General features: G+C 27.0%; 1 protein-coding gene across 1 annotated transcript in view; it reads left to right on the top strand.

Annotated features, from left to right (window-relative positions):
* Positions 1-5,713: 5,713 nt before the first annotated feature.
* LOC107442530 (origin recognition complex subunit 2) overlaps positions 5,714-19,431 on the top strand; it is a 31,876-nt gene continuing 18,158 nt past the window's right edge. Inside the window, exons 1-9 of the mRNA XM_071181521.1 lie at positions 5,714-5,921; positions 6,970-7,059; positions 8,254-8,331; positions 9,753-9,854; positions 10,332-10,436; positions 11,976-12,157; positions 13,391-13,599; positions 15,673-15,805; positions 17,438-17,534. Coding sequence (XP_071037622.1) covers positions 5,840-5,921; positions 6,970-7,059; positions 8,254-8,331; positions 9,753-9,854; positions 10,332-10,436; positions 11,976-12,157; positions 13,391-13,599; positions 15,673-15,805; positions 17,438-17,534 — 1,078 coding nt within the window. The 5' untranslated portion in view covers positions 5,714-5,839. The remainder of the gene's footprint in view (positions 5,922-6,969; positions 7,060-8,253; positions 8,332-9,752; positions 9,855-10,331; positions 10,437-11,975; positions 12,158-13,390; positions 13,600-15,672; positions 15,806-17,437; positions 17,535-19,431) is intronic.

Here is a 19,431-nt window from a genome sequence, read left to right as displayed (position 1 = left end):
AAATCAAAATTAATTATAATATTATTATGCTTATTTTTGTTTTATAAAAAAATTTAGCTATTTCTAATAAATTTAGACTATTCTGGATTATTTCTAAATTATTTCAGGAGAGACAACCATTTCATTTTACAAATTCATGTTAGGTTTTACATGGTTTGAATTGGGAAATATTTATTAAATAATAACTGTAATATTTGCACCAAAATATGTATATATAAAAGCACGTAATACTGATACAAACATTATATTTTCTAGCACTGCATTTTGATACAAACTCTTTTATACAAGCTAGAGTTCTTGATAGCTAAACTCAAGTTAGATATTTGGAATATAATCTACAATGACAGTATGTTCTTCTATTAAATGATTTGAAATATGCTAAGAAATTGAGTTTGCAGAAAACAAGTAAGAAAAAACAGAAAAATATAAAGAATAACTCCCACTAGCACATTGATTTTGAAGAGTATTTACCAAGGGGCGAAATTGAAATTTCCACTCAACTGCACGCCATTGGCGATTAAATATTTATGTGTGGCGAGAAAGCTTTGTATTGCAAAACATTGTGTTTCACAATCAAACTCCTATACTTTCCCAAGAGTTGAGGGTCTCCGTTTGCACGTCATAAATCAGAATGAAACTTATGAACACCCACTCCCCTTTGACCCTAATGGCTACAATTGACAAACAGTATTTTATAGCCGAATAGCAGCAATTTACAAACATTAAACATTAAAAGCATGAAAACTTTTCTGATAATTGAATTTTCTGTTATTTTTTTATTTTAATGATATTTCTTGATATTGGAAACTTTACATCAACCTTATTTTGAGTTGTTATTATTATTATCAATGAACATTTTTCAACTTGTCAGTTTCTACATTCCCTTATAGTTTTAGTCTCTACACCTATTAACACTTTCAAAATTGTTCGAGTTTTTATGTGCAAATAGGGTTGACCAAAATTTTAATTCAGGCTAGTACCTTCAGAACTGAAATTTCATTCCCTGGTCTAGACTGTTAAAAAATAGTCATAATTCACTCAGCAAATGAATACAACATTTCAAGAATTCAAATGTGTTTAATAGAGTTGTATAATTTATGTATTAATAGCTTCTTTAATCGATTTTACGCATAAGAATTTTAATCTTTGAGGAACAGTGGTGGTTACTGGTAACTGTTAAGCCTTTTTGTTCTTTTATTTTGTTTTAATTTAAGGTCTTGTTGTATTTTTTCGATGTTCACTAACATATTTTCGCAATCACTCAAAACCCGAAAGATTGATAATTTGAATATTGTAGTAAATTTTAACGATAGGTAATAAATTAAGCGATAGATCATCATTTGTAATTGTAAACGAGCTTATTGCGTTGCTATTGATTGAGTAACAGTCAATAAAAATATTGCATGTGACCTCAACAAAAGGCTTGTTAAGAGATCTTTTCTTTCAGATATACAAAATTGAAATGTTCGTAATTGCATTCTTTGAAGAATACCAAGGGAATTCAACCCTTTTTATTGTCTGAGTTATAAAGCATGGGTAATCCTTGAAGATCTTAAAACAACATATATTTGAGGAAGGTTAATGTCTTTATTTAGTAGGAAAAAAAAGTTATTCAGTTCATGTACAATAAGAATAATCTCCAACTTTTATGTAAATATCATGTTTCCTTATATAATGTGAATGGTGAAGGATTTGTACCTTTAAGAAAAGCATTGTACCTTAAGCACTAGTGTTTTACTTCTAGCGCTAAAAATAATCAATATTTATGCTTTCTTTTTAATTATTGCAAAAAAATAATAGTGAAAAGTACAAAATTTTTACAATAATTTTTAAAATATTTCAAACAAACCGCAAACTATCGTGAAAATCAGGGCATGAAATTTCCAAGGTTTGCTCTTTTAAACTTTTAACTAAACTTTTTTCTTTTAAACTTTGACTAAACCTTTTGTTCGGTGCTATTTTCACGAATAATGTGAACAATTTTTAATGCGTTAACAGACGTAGTACAAAGAACTATTTTGTGACCAAAATAATAAAAATGGTAATGAAAAGCAATAATAATAATATTAAGTTAGAATAAGATTGCCATACGGTCTCAATTGTTTTAATATCATCGACATATCATTAAAATAAGAAAAAAGTATCGGAAAATTAAGACATCAGAAATGTTCTCCTTACTTTAAACATTTTGTCTTTGTCTCACACTATCTTTCGGCATTAAAATACCACTTGTCAGTTGCAGCTCTCTGTAATTCTGTTATGTTGGAGTTAATTATCTGTTACTCTAGTCAAATTCTCATACTCTCTTTCTCCGGCCCGAGATAGTTTGTCGCAGGCGAGGGAAAATTTCGAGCCCTGGTATAATGATTTATGGAATACAAATAGTTTGATTGTAATTAATTTTCATATTAATTTTTGCTTTGAAGAACTATTTTCTTAATTTTTTTTTTCTTAAAAATAATTATAGCGGAAACCTGTTATAAAAAAGAACAGTTTCAGTTTTAAAATTTAAGAAATGCAGTAATTTCTTTTTCTTTAATTGTTTTGTTACCTGTGTTTTTAAAATACGAGATATGGATATTAAGTAACAATATTAATTGTAAAAAATATTGGAACAAAATTTGCCCAATTCCATTGCTGCCTCCATCACAATACCCTCCTCTGCTTCTAATGTTCTTCAAATATTTTATTTTTCGATGTGAAGGATGGCTTTTACTGATGGGCCCTTTTTTTCATAAGCTTTGTCACTTTTAATTATATTGAAAAAAAATTTTTTTTACCTACTTTGTACTTTGTATTAAATAATTTTAAACCTACAGAAAAACTATTTTCTTAGGCATAAAATTCTTTTTTTAATAAAAGATTTTTACATGACTACTCCAAATCTAGGGATCGATAATTTTTAACTATTTACTGCATGGTTAAATCACCGGTTTTTATTACTATTTTAATTTTTAATATTTTTGTACGGTGAAAATTTATAGGGTTTGTGTCATAAAAAATTCTTAAAAAATAATAAAAAGTAATTAAAAATAAAAAATAAATTCACCAGTGACCCTTGCAGTAAAATATAAAATCGAAGTGAAATTTTTTTTTCATTCATATTCAAAATTTATCAATAATTGATTTTGTAAATTAAAATTTTTTAAATGATACGTAACTATTTCTCTTAGGCCTAAATAACTGCAAATACGTAAGTGCAAATTTGAAAAGTTAATGTTTGGAAGTGAGCCGTGTTTTGAAGTTTATTGCTGTATTTCATAACCATAAAGTATTAAAACGCTAAATGTAATATTTTTCACTTATTTTAACTTAAATTAATACAAAATAATGATAAAAGCAAGAAAAATATGTTTAATGAAAATTCTGGGCAAAAGGGTTAATTTGATATTTTATGAAGTATCTTAGTATCAGATAGTCATTTGTCTCCATATTTTCCCCTGGGCATATATATATATAAGATTTTTACACTGCTACTCATGATTTTTAAAATCTAGAAAATGTTTTAACTTTTTACTTTATGGTTATATTACATTTGGTTAATATTTTTAGATTTTGGGTAATTTTCAGATTTTTTTTTCTTAACTGTACAGGTTCGTACAGTTTGTGTCCAAAAAATTCAAAAATTTTTTTAATTAAAAAAACAGCTATCATTTTTTTAAGATTTTTAATTTGATACTTCTATAAGTTTTTACAAGCAGTCCTTTATCCATATTTTACCAGGGTAACCAGTGCCCTTTAGATTTTTAAAGCAATTAAAGAGGACTGTGTCTGCTTCTATTTTCCTTCAATGTTCGCATAAAACTTTGTAATGAAAATCATTGTAATTCCGCAAAAATTCAAGAAAATTATTATTTATGTGCCACCAAAAAGAATAATGATAAAGAAATGTATGAATTCGAATAATAATAATAATAATAAAATTAAATTTTAAAAAAATTAAGAACTACACAAATAGAATAAACGGCAAAAAATTATTCTATTTCCGTTTGTCTACAATAGAAGAAAGTAAAGGTCGCATGATTTTTCGGAAAACGAAGAAGGTGTTGATTTTTGATTGACACGGAACATTTATGCACCTTACCCCTTATGTTTTTGGTATTTAGTGTACCGGTAAAAACGTAGTTTTAAAATTTCATTTTACTATTTCCTCTCTCTCTCCCCCCTTTTTTTAAGTAGGTTGCTTCTAAAAAGTCTTTAAAATTCCAACTGGGTATAAAAATGACGAAGAAATTCTCTCTCACAGTTTAAGAAACAATTATACCTTGTTATTAGCATTAGTTACAGATATTCTTCTTCTATTGTTATGACAGCCCTTTATGGGCCACATCCTTCCCTAGAACCTTCCTCCATTCTGGTCATTTCTATGCGGTTTATCTTCAGTTAGTAATTCTTAGGATTTTGAAATCCTCTTCCACAAGTCAAGCCAACTGATCTTAGGCTTACCTATTCAACTCTAATTCCCATTGGTCTGTAAATGAAGATCTTAAATGTCAAGAAAGAAGGGTCCTTTCGACAGATGTGACCCGCAAGCGTTAAGTTACTTATTTTGATGTATTTGTTGATATGAGCTTCCTTGAATAGCCTGGTACAGATCTCCAGTTAAAATTAGATACTGACGAAATTTAGATACGCAAAATAAATTTTGCTAGCAGTGTGCACAAAACGATTAAAACTTGTTTTTTTTTTTCTTTTAGCACCGTAAAATTCTAGTACAAGCCAGCCAGAAAAATGTCGAAATTTTGATTGACAATAAATAAACTTTGGCTGTAAATTTTGTTTTTAACAGCCTAGAAACGATTTTATTTTGCATTGTCCTGAGAAGCAGAATTGCAAGAAAAAATTTATATAATTAGTAAAGTGGTGGAAATGTTGTTGTTGTAGTAGTTAATTTACGTCGCACTAGAGCTGCACGATGGGCTATTGGCGACGGTCTGGGAAACACCCCTGAGGATGATCCGAAGACATGCCATCACAATTTTGATCCTCTGCAGAGGGGATGGCACCCCCGCTTCGGTAGCCCGAATACCTGCACGCGAAATCGAGCACTTTACGGTAGAACAGTTTAATTAGGACCAATATCGCACACCCTCGGTCCCTACGCAGGCTGGTCCAAGTGGTCACCCACCCGCGCACTGACCATAGCCAGTGATGCTTGACTTCGGTGATACCTGCAGGGAACCGTGTCTTAACGATCAGTCCACTGCGGGACTGGTGGAAATGAAAAGAAAAACTCTGATTGTAACTGCCAAGCATTTAACTTCAGCTTGTAATGTCATCAGACATGGAACTTCTGTTGGTGTTGTAAGTAGTAGTACATTGGAATTAGTTGGAATTTTTATTGGCCAAGTAGTATTTTGTGGTAGTAAAAATTGGAATTTTCATTATCAGTAAGAACTCACAGCTATAATATATACATAAATTCTGCTTCTATTGTGCTACGTCTGTAATCTCCACACCATTGGGCTCAGAAAAATTCAGCTAAAATTTTTGTATTCCACCTAATCGGGAAAAAAAGCATGATTTTGAGTGTAAGATTACAATTGTGTTTATTTAAAAAAAAAAACATGTTTATTAAAGAAGAAAAAAGTAGTAAAATTATATCTAATTAATTAATGAAAATCCCAGCTATAGATGGCAGCTCTGGATTGGTCATAGGTCATAAAAGTCAAGCATGCAAACTGGGATTCCTCTTAGATTAGGTTTAAGCGTTTGTAAGAAACCTTCTCAAATTTAATGAAAGAAAAACGCAGAGCGTCAAATTCCCGGCATTTTATTTTGCTCGTCATATTTCTAAACTTTTTTGAAGTTTAAGAAATATTTCTTTGTTTAAATAAAAATGCACAAGAATATTCCTGATCGTATTTTATCTCCTAAGAAACTGAAGAACATCGTAAAAAAGAGTCCCACAAAAAAATTCAGTAAGGAATATTTTAGTGTCATACTCCATTCTAAAATATGATAACTACCGAAAATTATATATTTTATTTAAAAGTAATAACTTCTGCTAACTATGGGATATTTCTGTATCGTGATTTGCTTCGCCAAGGCACCAAATGGATTTTAAACTTGCAAATTTTTCTAAAATAAAACTCCAGGGTTAATATTCTGTTGTTTTGAGTGCAACTTGGATATAAAGTGAAATTCTTCATACGCTTCTAGAAAATTGTTTTATTGGAGTTTTCAGAAAAAGCAAAAGTTTGGTGAAAATTTTATTATTTTCAAGGAGGTTTAACCTCCAAACTTTTAGTGTTTGATTTTTAAGAATTTGCATACTGATAAGCAATGAAGAATAAATTTGTGAGGTTCCTTACATTGCCTGTCAAAAATCATGTAACAAGTTCAGCCATGGAGTTATGGTTTGGAAATGTGTGAATTAGAAATCATGTGTGGCCGTTACAGTTGTGTGAATTATAGGAGACTGGTAATCCTTATTAAATTTTGTATATTCGATTTATCACAATTCTGATAATGGGAAAACACAAATCTCTTTCTGAAAGAAAAAGAATCTGAAATTTTTCAACTGTTAGATTGCTGTGTAAAAAATATTCATGTCTGCAGAAAGTGTGATTTAGGTTATTCAGTGTTTACACATTAAAATAAATTGCAGAAATTTTTTAACATTCTATTTCTTTACAATTTTTTTATACATTGCTGATCTTTTTTATGCATAAAATCAGCTAATTTGGACTTCATGAAAAATAAACAAAATTTTATTGCTATAATGTCAGTAATTACTTGGCTATTTATTTCACAATTATTTAATGATATGTATATCTGTCTGAGTTATTGTGGAAAATTAGTTCTAAAGCATCCTTCCATATGTTTCCCTCAAATGAATAGCATAGAAAACTCAGTTTGTTGTGCTGGAAAATAACTGATTCTTTTACCTATCAAAGTTTGCAATAAAATGTTGTCAATTACATTTTAAAATAATCAATTAATAATGTACAATTTTTGATTTTCTAGATAAAGCAAAAAGGGATTTAATTTATTCACGACTTAAAGCCACACCATTATTTTCTGAGCCATCCTTGGATGAGTATCAACCTTCTGGAGGTATATTATTGCTCTTTCAACTAATTTTTATTGTATTTAGTGTGATTTTTTTAGGACTTCAATAGCAATCTAAATGTATTTACCAGACTTAGATAAATGAAAAACTTTCCTCCAAAGCAAAATTACTATTGAAAAACTTGCTGCATGCATTGATTAACTCTTGTAACTAGTTTCAACCCTCATTTTGGAAAATTTGTTAGAAAATCAGGGATTTTTTTTTGTGTTTAGTTTTTATCGAACTCTATAATGAGTCATAATACGGTGTTGAGTTTGGTGAAAAATCAAAAGAGCTGAAAGTAGAAATCCGTAAACTTGATGTGCAAAACACTTTTTAAATAATTGAAAAAATACTTGAAATTTAAGCAAGAAAAAAGTATGTAGGAAACATTTATCCACAGAACGTTTTCAATGTTTTAATACAAATATCAATACTAGATTATTTTTTTTAATTTTAAATTGTCTAAATATAAATCTCAATGTGTGATTTTTAAGTCACGCGAATATGAATCTCGATATTTAGTTTTAAAATCGCATAAATGCAAATCTCAATGTTTAATTGTAAAATCTTATCAATATGAATCCCGATGTTAGATTTAAAATAATGTGAGCATGAATATCATTGTTTTATTTTAAAATAGCGTGATTGCCAATCTCAATATTTAATTTTAAAATTGCTTGAATAAGAATTCCAATATATAATTTTCAAGTCACTTAAACACAAATCTTAATAGTGGCTTTTAAATCACTTGAATACGAAAGGTGATATTTGATATTAAATCGTGAAAATATTAAACATGATGTGCAATTTTAAATCGTGAAAATACGAAATACTATGTGCAATTTTGAATAGTGAAAATATGAAACATGACGTGCGATACTATGTGCAATTTTACATAAATCTTAAATCGCATTAATCACAATGTGTGATTTTAAATTGCATTTACATTGTTGGAAAAAGAGTAAATATGATTTTCTTTTTCTCGACTTTCTTGGAGGAAGTGGATTATTTTTTTTTTACTCTTTAGTAATAATAAAACAGTTGGAATTTTTGCAATAGAGACAAATTTTCTCCAAATTGCGTTCGCAAGTTCACACATATTATATGGGTCTGATATTTACTAACTGTAAATATGACATATGATAGTATTGTGTCATATTTAACCTAAATAAGCATTTTTTATTACATATTTTAAGGTTTATTTGATGAAAAAAATGATATTGAGGGCAAAAACCTGTTCCAAGTTACTCCTAACAAGCACAAGACTTTTAAAGGTATGTCAATTTTTGGTTTATTTACTTCTTTAAAATATTATAATTATTATGTATCATTGCTCAAGTTACTAATTTTTACTTAATAACATCCTAATTAAAGGTGTATTTGTAAAATAATAATATAACATTTACATAATTAGGTAAAAAGTATTTAATTATCTGTAGAATACGAATTTACAATCCGGTTCCTCTCTTATTTTTATGAATTTTTATGTTCATGCAGAAAACAAAGAAAATAACTTAAAAGTGACTGTGATATCGCACTGTCCAAACAATAATTTCTCAGAGTCCAAGAGTCCTACAAAAAGAACATCTTTTCTTCACAGCCACTTCGTGGGAACTCTCACACATATCTTTATTCACTACATCTACATTTGATCGCCGCACCATCACAACATGGAGGCATGACAGTGACATTTACTAACAATAAGAAGTCAACTTAGATGGAAGATTTTATTGACAGTAAAAGCTCTGAGATCAATGGAGCGCCTAATTCTAGACTCTAACCATCGATAGTTCTGAGAAATGTCTTTGACTTAATTGCATTTAAACTATTTACACAAAATTAGCAGCCTTGTTTATTGCAGCTGCTTAATTGAATTATTGAAATTATTTCTGTATATTTAAGTACATTTTATTGCTTAATGGTTTTTGTACTACCTTAAGTTACTTAATTATTATCTTTATGGTTTAATTATTCTCAATATTGTTTGATAATTGTCAGTGGAAATCGTTTCATATTTGTTTTTATAATTTTGTCAATCTGATACAGTAGAAAGTCTCATGTGCAAAATCGTCAGGACTTCAGCAAGCCCAGAAAATAAATTTTTTCAGAAAATAATAGGTTAAAAATGTGCTTTATTCAATAAAAAAATAATAAATTAACAATATTTAGAAACTATTTATTAAATGACCTTTAATTAAATGTTTAATATAATAAAGTAAATATCATTGATAAAATAAAATAAATTTTTTAAAAAAATGCAAAGTAAGCAGATGATGAGTTGATATTTCTTTTCATAAATAAAGACAGGTTTTTCTCCTCTTTTTTTTTCCCCCATTAGATTTGAAGAATTAGCATATCAGGTATTCAGATAAAAATAATGGAGATATTGTCCACTCTGTTACCTTTTCATGCCAACTACTTTCGCCAAGACACTAAGAATAGCCTTTTTAAAATACTGTTTTTAAATAATAATAAAAAATTTAAATGCCTTTTAAATTTTTTTCTTTCTTTGCAAGATTAAATAAAAAAAATTGGAAAGATGGTACCATGTTCTTCTTAAGTTCTTAATTTTGAGAAGATAATTTAGCAATTATTTTTCTTCAACCAATACTTTTGAAAAAAGTCTGATTTTATCTTTTTCTTAAATGTGTTATTCTGTCTATACTTTTTTTAAGTTTATTCTTCATTATTTCAGAAATAGCATCTGTTGAAAACTCTCCTCGGTCTTCCAAGAAATCTCCTACAAAAGTAGTAACACCTAGGAGAAATGAAAGTTCAGTTCGTCAAAAAACTAAAGGTTGTATGAAATCATTTCCTTCTAAAATTAAACTTTTATTCGCATGTTTATTTTGTTAAAACACTTGCCTTATAACATCTATTTGAAAAATCCAATATCTTTTCAATAAGTTTCTCTTTTTATGTTCGTTAGTTGTATTCCGAAATTGACTTGTTTTTTTTTAATGTCATTTTTTATATGTGTTTTGAAATTAAAGAAATGAAACTGGGATTCTGAAAAATATCGTTGTGTTATTTAAACAATATGATAAAAGCATTTTTATTTTTTATCTTTTTTCCTATTTTAATTTTTGCCAAAAAATAAGATTACAAAAATTATCCCAAAATTAAAAGTTTGTTTATTTTACATGAACTAAACTGAATTGTAATTTAAATCAAGAAAATTTAGAATTTTTCAATTTTACTGATTTTTAAGCTCCTCTATCTAATTTGAGACATGATTATAAAAGTAATTAACATTTATTATTGTTAATTGCAGCTGGAACACCAAAAACAGGAACTCCTTCATCTCAACGAAAGTGCTCTGCGAAAATAGAAAATACTGCTGAAAATAAGAGTTCTGCTCGCTTAAAACTAAAACAAGGTAATATAAAGTAACCCATTTATTTTACTCTTATTTTAGTTGTGTCTTAAGCATTTGAAAGTACTAGTGGTCCACTGTTCTAAATCAACTAAAATGTGACTTTTAACAGTAAAAAAAAAAATCTTTACTGGTGTGTAGAATCAAGGTCAAATGACTGACAATTTAGCACTAACTTGCTAGCAAAGAGAATTACTATTTATTCTTACAAGTGGATGAAAAATACTATCTTTGAGCTGTTAAACTCATAATCATGTGGTAGAATTTGTAATTTGTGAAAACCAACGTTTTAGACAAATAGTTATCTGTGAAACATTTACAAAATCTTCAGTTTTTTTGTTTTTATATTTGTTATTTTCTGTTTATTATTATTTTTTTTATTTTTATTTCTCATTAGTGTCATTTTTTTCCCTAAAGATTTGTAAAATATAATTTAGTTGTTTGCATTTTTTTCTTTAAGCAAGCTTTGCTTCATCCTTAAGCAGATTTTATTTGAAAATGTAAGTGACAAAGATTTTTAATGGTTGATTGTTGACATATTTAAGTATTAAACTTTTAACTTAACCAATATATCTACAGGGTTATTCATAATTTCCTCTGTGGTTTCGAAGCGTTATAGTAAAAAAACGAAGACAAATATGCAAAAAAGAACATATGAAATTATTCCGAAAGTATTCAAGTTTTAATTTAAGCAGTTGCCGGTAGATGGCAGTAACATGTACCACTGAAGCCAGTTGTAGTGAACATAAGGTTGTAGTAAACAGAGGGAATTATGAATAACCCTGTGTATATATATATATATGTATATACATTGGATTTGTAGTGCTATTTTATGTATTGATTTCTAAGTTTATATTTATTTTGCATAATTATTAAAATAAAATGGGTTGTAGAATAAGATCTATGACACGGTGACATATCATTTACTTAATCTAAGGGGTAGATAATTGTTAACTTAATTAAATATTATATGTTTTTTTCATCATTTATTCGCATAATGTAACATAACAGAAAATACAAAAGGATATTTATTTTACTCTATAATAGTTTAGAACTTACTACAATAAACTGGAATTTATAAAAGCTGTGGCTTAGTTAAATTTGATGTTCAAGCATTTTAAATATTATAAATTATTTGTTTCCTAAAGATAAAAATTGGTGCACTGAGAAGGACTTTAGTTTTCATTTTTAAAAATAGTTTTTATCTTTAACTATTTGTCGATCATTGTTTCCTAACAATATTTTTATAAGTTAATATTGCAGAGATAATTCATAAGTTTAAATAACAAATAGCAACATATTTTCATATTTATATATTTAGAATAGATGTTGAAGGAATAATTGATTTTTTTAAATTTGAAATCTATTGCTGATAATATTTAGAGAAGGAATCAGATTAATTCAAAATTTTTCAGATGTATTTAAAAGTATATTAATTTTTTTTTAAATATTATTTATTTCTCAAAAAAAGCAAATACATGTAAAGCATTTGTTTAAAAAATGTTATATAACAATGTAAAATGTTATTAATTGCAATTGCAGAGCTTGCAAACCTTAAAATTGCACAAGTGGATTCTGATCCTGAAGACAGTGATGAATTATCTGATTATGAGGATGTTGCTTCTAATGGTGAAACAACAGATGATGAAAACCTGTCAAACAATGATGTAATCAATAAGGAAAATGGAGAGTTGAGTAAGCGTAGAAAAGAGAAACTTTGCAATGTAATTTTTTTTATTTATCATCACTTTTGTATTTTAATTATTTTTTCTATAAAACTGTTTGAAATATTAAGTAGCTGAAATGCTTTTAGATTGTGTTATTTTTGGGAAATGTTAGAAAAAAAATTATCAATTACAATGAAAATGAAACCATAATATTTTAGAACTGAGATTGGGTTGGTTCCCTGGCATGGAGCTTTTGGAGCCCGTTCTAAACTGTTCTGGTGATGCCGTTCAAAAACAAACTAACATGTTTAATCAATTTTCATTTTAAGAGTGAAAATATTCTTTCCTTGTCTTTTTGTTATAAATAAACAATTTTGCTTAGTATTCAAATGTTTTGAAAACAAGCTTTTCATTTTGATACAAAATGTTTCCCCACAATATTTTGTCATCAAAATAAAAATTCATTTAAAATATACATTTAGAAATAGAGAATTTGTTTGGTGCCTTTAAAGTTGAACAATCGATCAAACCACATTCGAATGTTCTCTTAATTTACAAAAATCATGAATTGTATTTTGTAATTATTATTTTTTTTTAACTTTTTTTTTTGTTTAATTTACTGAAAAAAATATTTAAAATATTGATACAAGAATTATTATTAAAGAAAGAATAATGATGTCAATTCACAGTTAAAAGATTAACAACCGTTAACTTAAAACGATAAACTTCTCCAAAGATAGAGAAATTTGAAGCGGCTCCTAAAGCTCTGTACCATGGAACAGGTCCCTTACTTTTGCAATTTCTTTTTCTACAACAGTACATAATTATATTATTTGCTATATTATTTTCTTTACAACTTTTTAGTATTTGTATAAAATTTATAATTTATACTCATTATTGAAGCATTTAATAATTAGCGAGCAATATTGAGAATTAAATATTTAAAAGAAAGACAAACTATTTTATTTAATGTATATAAGTTTATTATGTACTCTTATTTTATATCTCTTTGTTTAATGCTGTAAAAGTTTTACATCATTTATGAAACTTAAAAAGGGGATTCACCAATTAAGAACTGAACTTCTTTATCCTAAAACTTTTCCCTTTATATAGTTAAGCGCCGTTCCATTTTTATAGTTTGGTAATTATAGTTACAATGCAAATAATTTCAGTCATTTTTATTATGCCATCAACCTAAGTAAGCTGAAAAATAATGCTCAACATTTTTTACTGAAATTATAAAATTATTTTTCCATTCAAGTGTTAACTGACTTAGTTCTTATTTTTTAGCTCAGTTTCCCTGAAACTTATTTTTCTGCTCAAAGACAAAAGAAGTCTGTGACCTCAAATAGAACATTATCTAATTTAAAGGTAAAAACAACTAATATTGAGGAATTGCAAGAAATTCTAAGTAGGGCCTCAGAGAACCACATAAAACATAAGGAGCTTCTACTCAAGCATTATAAATCTCAATTTAGAAAGTGGTTGCTTCTGTTAAAGTAGGTTGATTTTTTTTATACTTGAATTGCATATATGTCGTGTTAGGTAATATATATATAGGGGCCTATAAATCCCAGTCACTATGATATCTAAAAACTGTAGTAACTACCCAATATTTTAGTATAATTTTATATAAAAACAAAAAGCCGTTGCACTGCTTATTATACTACTACTTACACTACTTATTATGCATTATACTACTTACATGTATTCCATAATATGTTTGGCCTATAAATTTGTCCTGTCTTCTACCAATTATATATTTTTATGGATCCCTATGTATTTATATAAATGTACATATATATACAGTACAAAATCCTATATCCAAACATCAGTTAACAAAAAATGTCTATTTTCTGGACTTTTTTTTCTTATAAAGAAACTAAGCAAATCTCTTTCTCTTTTTTTCTACATTTCTGCAATCTGTTAAAAAAGATATTTTTTGTTTTTTGCATAGTTAGTTATATTTCTATTGCCTCTAATATTTGTGTTGTACAAAGTTTCCAGTGGCAGTTTCTGCTCAACTAATAGTACATGGGATAATCATAGTTGATTTTAAAAAGAATTAGATTTTTTTTTTATCTTACCTTGCTGTGATAACACTCTTAAGACTTAAAAATTTAATGATTTATGCAACATTATTTGCTTAAAACGACATTCAAAAACATAAATTTAACAAATTTTCTGCTAAAAAAAGCTTTGCAGAACCCACATAAGTATCTCATCTTCACATTAACTTATGATACTCATTAACTTATACTGTATTTCTTATATTATTATTATAATTCTTATTAACTTAAACTTATAATAATGTATTTTTTCTTTATTTTCTTTTATGCTGTCATTTAACTTCTCATTTATTTTTGATATTTTGTTTAACCATTTCCTTAGCAATTAATGTTCTATTGATATTTATAAACAAATGTAAAAACAATAATGTATCAAATTTTTATCCACTGGCAGTTTGGAAAATGGGCAAAATTGGAAGAATGTTTCTCCCTATACACTATTCCCCTATCTATTAACATGGAAAAACTAATTTTGCTATGCGGAGAAGACTGCAGGTTAAAATATGACTTTTTAAGTGCAGAACTGTCAGTGGGTTAAAAAACTGTTAAAAATATAATTAGTTGACGAAAATTTGAAGGAAGGACTTGTAGATGATACACAAGAAGAAAAATTTTAAATCTTTACAAAAATGTCAAATTATTTTTTTAAAAAAAATTTTAATGGCCCTGCAAGCATCAAAACTGTGTATAAGTTTGCACAATATATGCCAAGTTATTCATACTACTATTAGGGAGTGTAATGTTTTCTTGAAAATAGCCCTCCTTTTTAAGCATTACAAATATGTGCCAATTTGTGCATGTTTTTCAGTACCTGTGCATTACTTTTTCCCTGAATGTATAATAATGTTCCAGGAGACCTATCAATCAAAGTTCAAAAGAAGCCAAAACTAATCTTCAGATAGTTAAAGAATCAATTTGTTATTCATATAAGTTGTTGTATTGTGCTTTTTGTTTGCCACAGATTTTAAACTAAAACTAGTTTGCAAACATTTTAATTTTTGATAAAAAATTCATATTTAATCAGATTAATTTAAATGAAAAAGTGGGAAAATATGCATTTATTTATACTTAGTTCTATTAAATGTAAAAAATAGTTTAATACTTTTACAAACTATAACAATCAAACCATTAACTGTATAAATTGATGGAAAGGCTATTTTTTTTTTTTTTTTACTTTTTGGGCATAGTATATGTGGTTTATCTTAAATTTACAAATAACTATAGTTGTTTTATCTGAACTCTGATTTGTATTTCAATATGTAATGCTCTTTGCAATTTTCATCACTCTTGTTTTTTTTTTTAAAAAAAAAAGTATATTTTAAATTAAAAAGTTTTTGAAAATATCTAATTTTTTTCTGCAATAATATGTTTCATATGATTTAAAGTGTTTGTTTCTTCTTTTATTCCTAATTAGAAAATTTTTTATATTGGGTTCTTTCTGAAACAAAACATAAAGAAATTTTGTGCTTGAAAAAATAATGTAATTTTGTTTATTTTTTGTAGGAAAGGTTTTAACATATTGCTCTATGGAATTGGGTCAAAACAAAAAGTATTGAATGAATTCTGCAAAGATTGTTTAGATGATTCCATATATGTTGTTATCCAAGGTTTTTTCCCTACCATAAACATCAAGCAGGTAAAATATTTTTATTAATTAGTTCAAAGAATGTCTGAAAATGTTATCCAAATTAAAACCTGTTAATTAAAATATTTATGTGTAGCATAAAATTTCAATGACAAGTAATGATACTAAATCAATTTTTTAAATAGATATTAATAATTATTATATTCCACTTCACAAACCCTTTTTGTATTGTTTTAAGATAAATAATGTAATTCTTTACTTATCCTAGACTCCAAAATGACTTAAAAACCTATGTTTCTTATGATGATTATAATTGACTTTATTTATAAGTAGGGATATGTTAAAATCTTCAGTAGGATTATTTAAATCCTAACATTGCTTGTAATCAAAGAAGCTCTATCTAACTTTGTTGAAATTTTAATTGAGAAACTGTAAGCACTATGTTAAATGTCTAAAATTCATGTAGTACTCAAAAATTTTAACAGATACTTGGTTATTAAATACTTGAACTAAAATTTGCTTTTGGGTATTTTCTTTTGTAATAAGAATCATTTATCTTATCAAATTGGGTAAAGGGACATAACAAACCTTTAGAATTATATAAAATAGCAAAAATCATTAAAAATAAGTTTTTGATATACTAGTTTCTGTTTGAAAAGGGTATTTCTCCTGAAATTCTCTGTTTCACTCCCACAAAAACAGATCATATACAGTGAAGTCGCGATAACTCGAATCTGATGGGACTGACAAAAAACTTCGACATATCGGAAGTTCGACTTACCGTTAGTTTCGGTTTGGACTTCCAAAATATTATCGGATTATTTAATTAATGCTTATCAATTACAAATCTTCCAAATGCTTACAATATTTAAGATCATTTTTCTGACAGGACATTTACGATAAGACTGTTTAAGCACTTTATGATACCCTGGTCTATCGGCTGCAACTTTGCTGTTGTGTTTGACGGGAGAAACTGCAAGTTTACTGCTTTCAAATTAGGTAGATCACTATGCGCTGTGCATTTATACATAAAGAGTATCACTTTTCTTTTTTTAGCGAAGAATTTCTGATCCAATTTTCTTACATAGTCTTCAAATAAAACTGATGTCATCCAAAACTTTTTGTTAGACTTGTAATCCNGGAAATTATTATCAATTTATGTAATTTGTCTTCTTATTAGTATATTTAAAAAATAATTAAAGTATATATAAAGAATAAATTAAGTTTTATATTGTCATTTTCTATACCTTTTGCCACTTATTATACTCAAAAGTGGCTTTCAGCTATATTTTTTTATAGAATCATTAAAAATTAATGTTTCTTCACATTTAAGCCATGAAAGGGAGAACTCTTAAATATAAAAATATGTATTTAAAATAAATAATCTAATGCTACTTTTATAAATATGACTCTATTTCATATGGAAAATTCACTTACTTTTATAAATATTATATATTGCTTAAATTATTGAAACATTTGACTTATTTTAAAAATGTAATATATAGTTTTTTTTCTTTCAGTCTTTTATACTATGTTAAACATCTGATTACGCTATTCCTTACTTTCTTCCTTCTTTCTCCTTCTTTTTCTTCTGACATAGAATAGGTATACTGCTAAAAATTCTTTTTTAATTATTTTAGTTAAGTTATATACATGTAATTTATAGTTTAATTTCCATTACAGATTTTAAATACAATAACTGAAGAAGCCTTAGAATATCAGGGAAAATTTTCTAATGTCAATGAACAAGTGCAGTACTTAAAAAAGCGCTTCTCTAAAGGTTAGTTTTAAAAGTTCAAATAATTTATTTTGTTTTAAAAATGTTTTATGACTATACTTTCTGATTAATTTACGTCTTGCTTTTATTATATAATGTGTATGTTACCATGAAAGTCTATAATCTGGTGAATGTCAGCAATCATATTGTATCTTTTTTAAACATTATTTTTCTTACTTAATCACAATGACACATATCAATGTTCAGTATGCATTGTCAGTAAATGCTGCTTAAAAAAATTTTAAAAGCATATTATTTTTATCCTGCACGCTTCTCTAAAGGTTAGTTTTAAAAGTTCAAATAATTTATTTTGTTTTAAAAATGTTTTATGACTATACTTTCTGATTAATTTACGTCTTGCTTTTATTATATGATGTGTATGTTATCATGAAAGTCTATAATCTGGTGAATGTCAGCAATCATATTGTATCTTTTTTAAACATTATTTTTCTTACTTAATCACAATGACACATATCAATGTTCAGTATGCATTGTCAGTAAATGCTGCTTAAAAAAATTTTAAAAGCATATTATTTTTATCCTTGCATGCTAAATGTCTCTAAATTTGCTGATCTAAAACAGAAATGCTTACATTTATCAAAAACTTTATTATCAGCATTTAACAAAAATACTATCATAATTTTTTTTCTTGCTTATGTAAATTATATTTAATAAGAACTTTTATTCGACTTATACCATCAGGGCATACTGAATGCTGACATTTTCTGATGTGAGTGAGAAATGATGATGCTCATGTAACACGATTTTCTCAATACACACCATTAATACATACTAAGTGTCAACAGATGTTATTATAACTAAAAAAAATAGGCAGTATATACTTTTTTCATTTTTACGTAATTTTGTTGCAGTCCCAGTTTACTCTTAGTCTATCCAGTGTTGAAATAGTTCTTTTAACAAATCAAAAAACATGAATTATCGGCTTTACTTTTTTTCTTCTTCATGTAAGTACTTGAATATTCTGTCAGAATCTGAAACACTCTAAGTGAGGCTTCAAAAATGTGTTTAATTTTAGCTGATTGAAAGTCATTGGTATGAGATAAGAATATGAGGTAGTCATTTCAAGATCACTAGACTGTTTGCAGAAAAGGACTGCCTCGATTGTTTTCTATACCAACAATGTTACTTGCCAAATTTAAAATGCTGTCACATTATCAAAATTATTATTTTTATTCTAATTTTCAATCATACATCTTTTAATCTTTACATCAATTTACATATGTCCTTTGAAAAACATATAAACAGTGCTTTACTGCATTAAAAAAAAAGTTATTTGACTTTCACCATCAGTCCATATTGATTATAAACATTTCCAAGTGTAAGTGATAAATAAGGATATTTAATAAATATTTCAGACATCAAAGTTTCTCTGTGATTGTTGATGTTCACCTAACAATGATGAAAGCTACCCAGTTTCGTCTTTTGCTGTAACTATATATCTACGCAATATGCTATACGTATATGTATGGTAAAATTTTTCAAAAGTTAAAATTATGCATTATGTATCATTTTAAAATTTTCCTTTTAATTAAAAATGTTCTTTTACATAAGAGCTTTTGATTTAAAATTTATTTATAGCTAATTCATTAAAGTTTGTCATATTTTAATTGTCTAAACTCATTTTATGTGATTTTTCCATACAAATAAAACAAAACTGGTTATTGTGCTTCAATATATAGTCTCTATTTTGAATGTGTGACTGCACTCTCTTTGTCATTCAAAACTTTGTTGAGTATAATATTTCATTTAGCTCATTATTTAAAATTGTATTATTGTCATAAAATATACCTTTTAAATTTATTTTAGGGGATGAAAATCTCTATTTAATATTCCACAATATAGATGGTATAAGACTTCGGAATGTAAAAATCCAAACAAC

Source organism: Parasteatoda tepidariorum, chromosome 5 (genome assembly GCF_043381705.1).
Source record: "Parasteatoda tepidariorum isolate YZ-2023 chromosome 5, CAS_Ptep_4.0, whole genome shotgun sequence".
In the NCBI taxonomy this organism is placed as follows: Eukaryota; Metazoa; Arthropoda; class Arachnida; order Araneae; family Theridiidae; genus Parasteatoda; species Parasteatoda tepidariorum.
The sequence above is the reverse complement of the archived record's forward strand: the minus strand, read 5'-3'. Positions and strand labels throughout refer to the sequence as shown.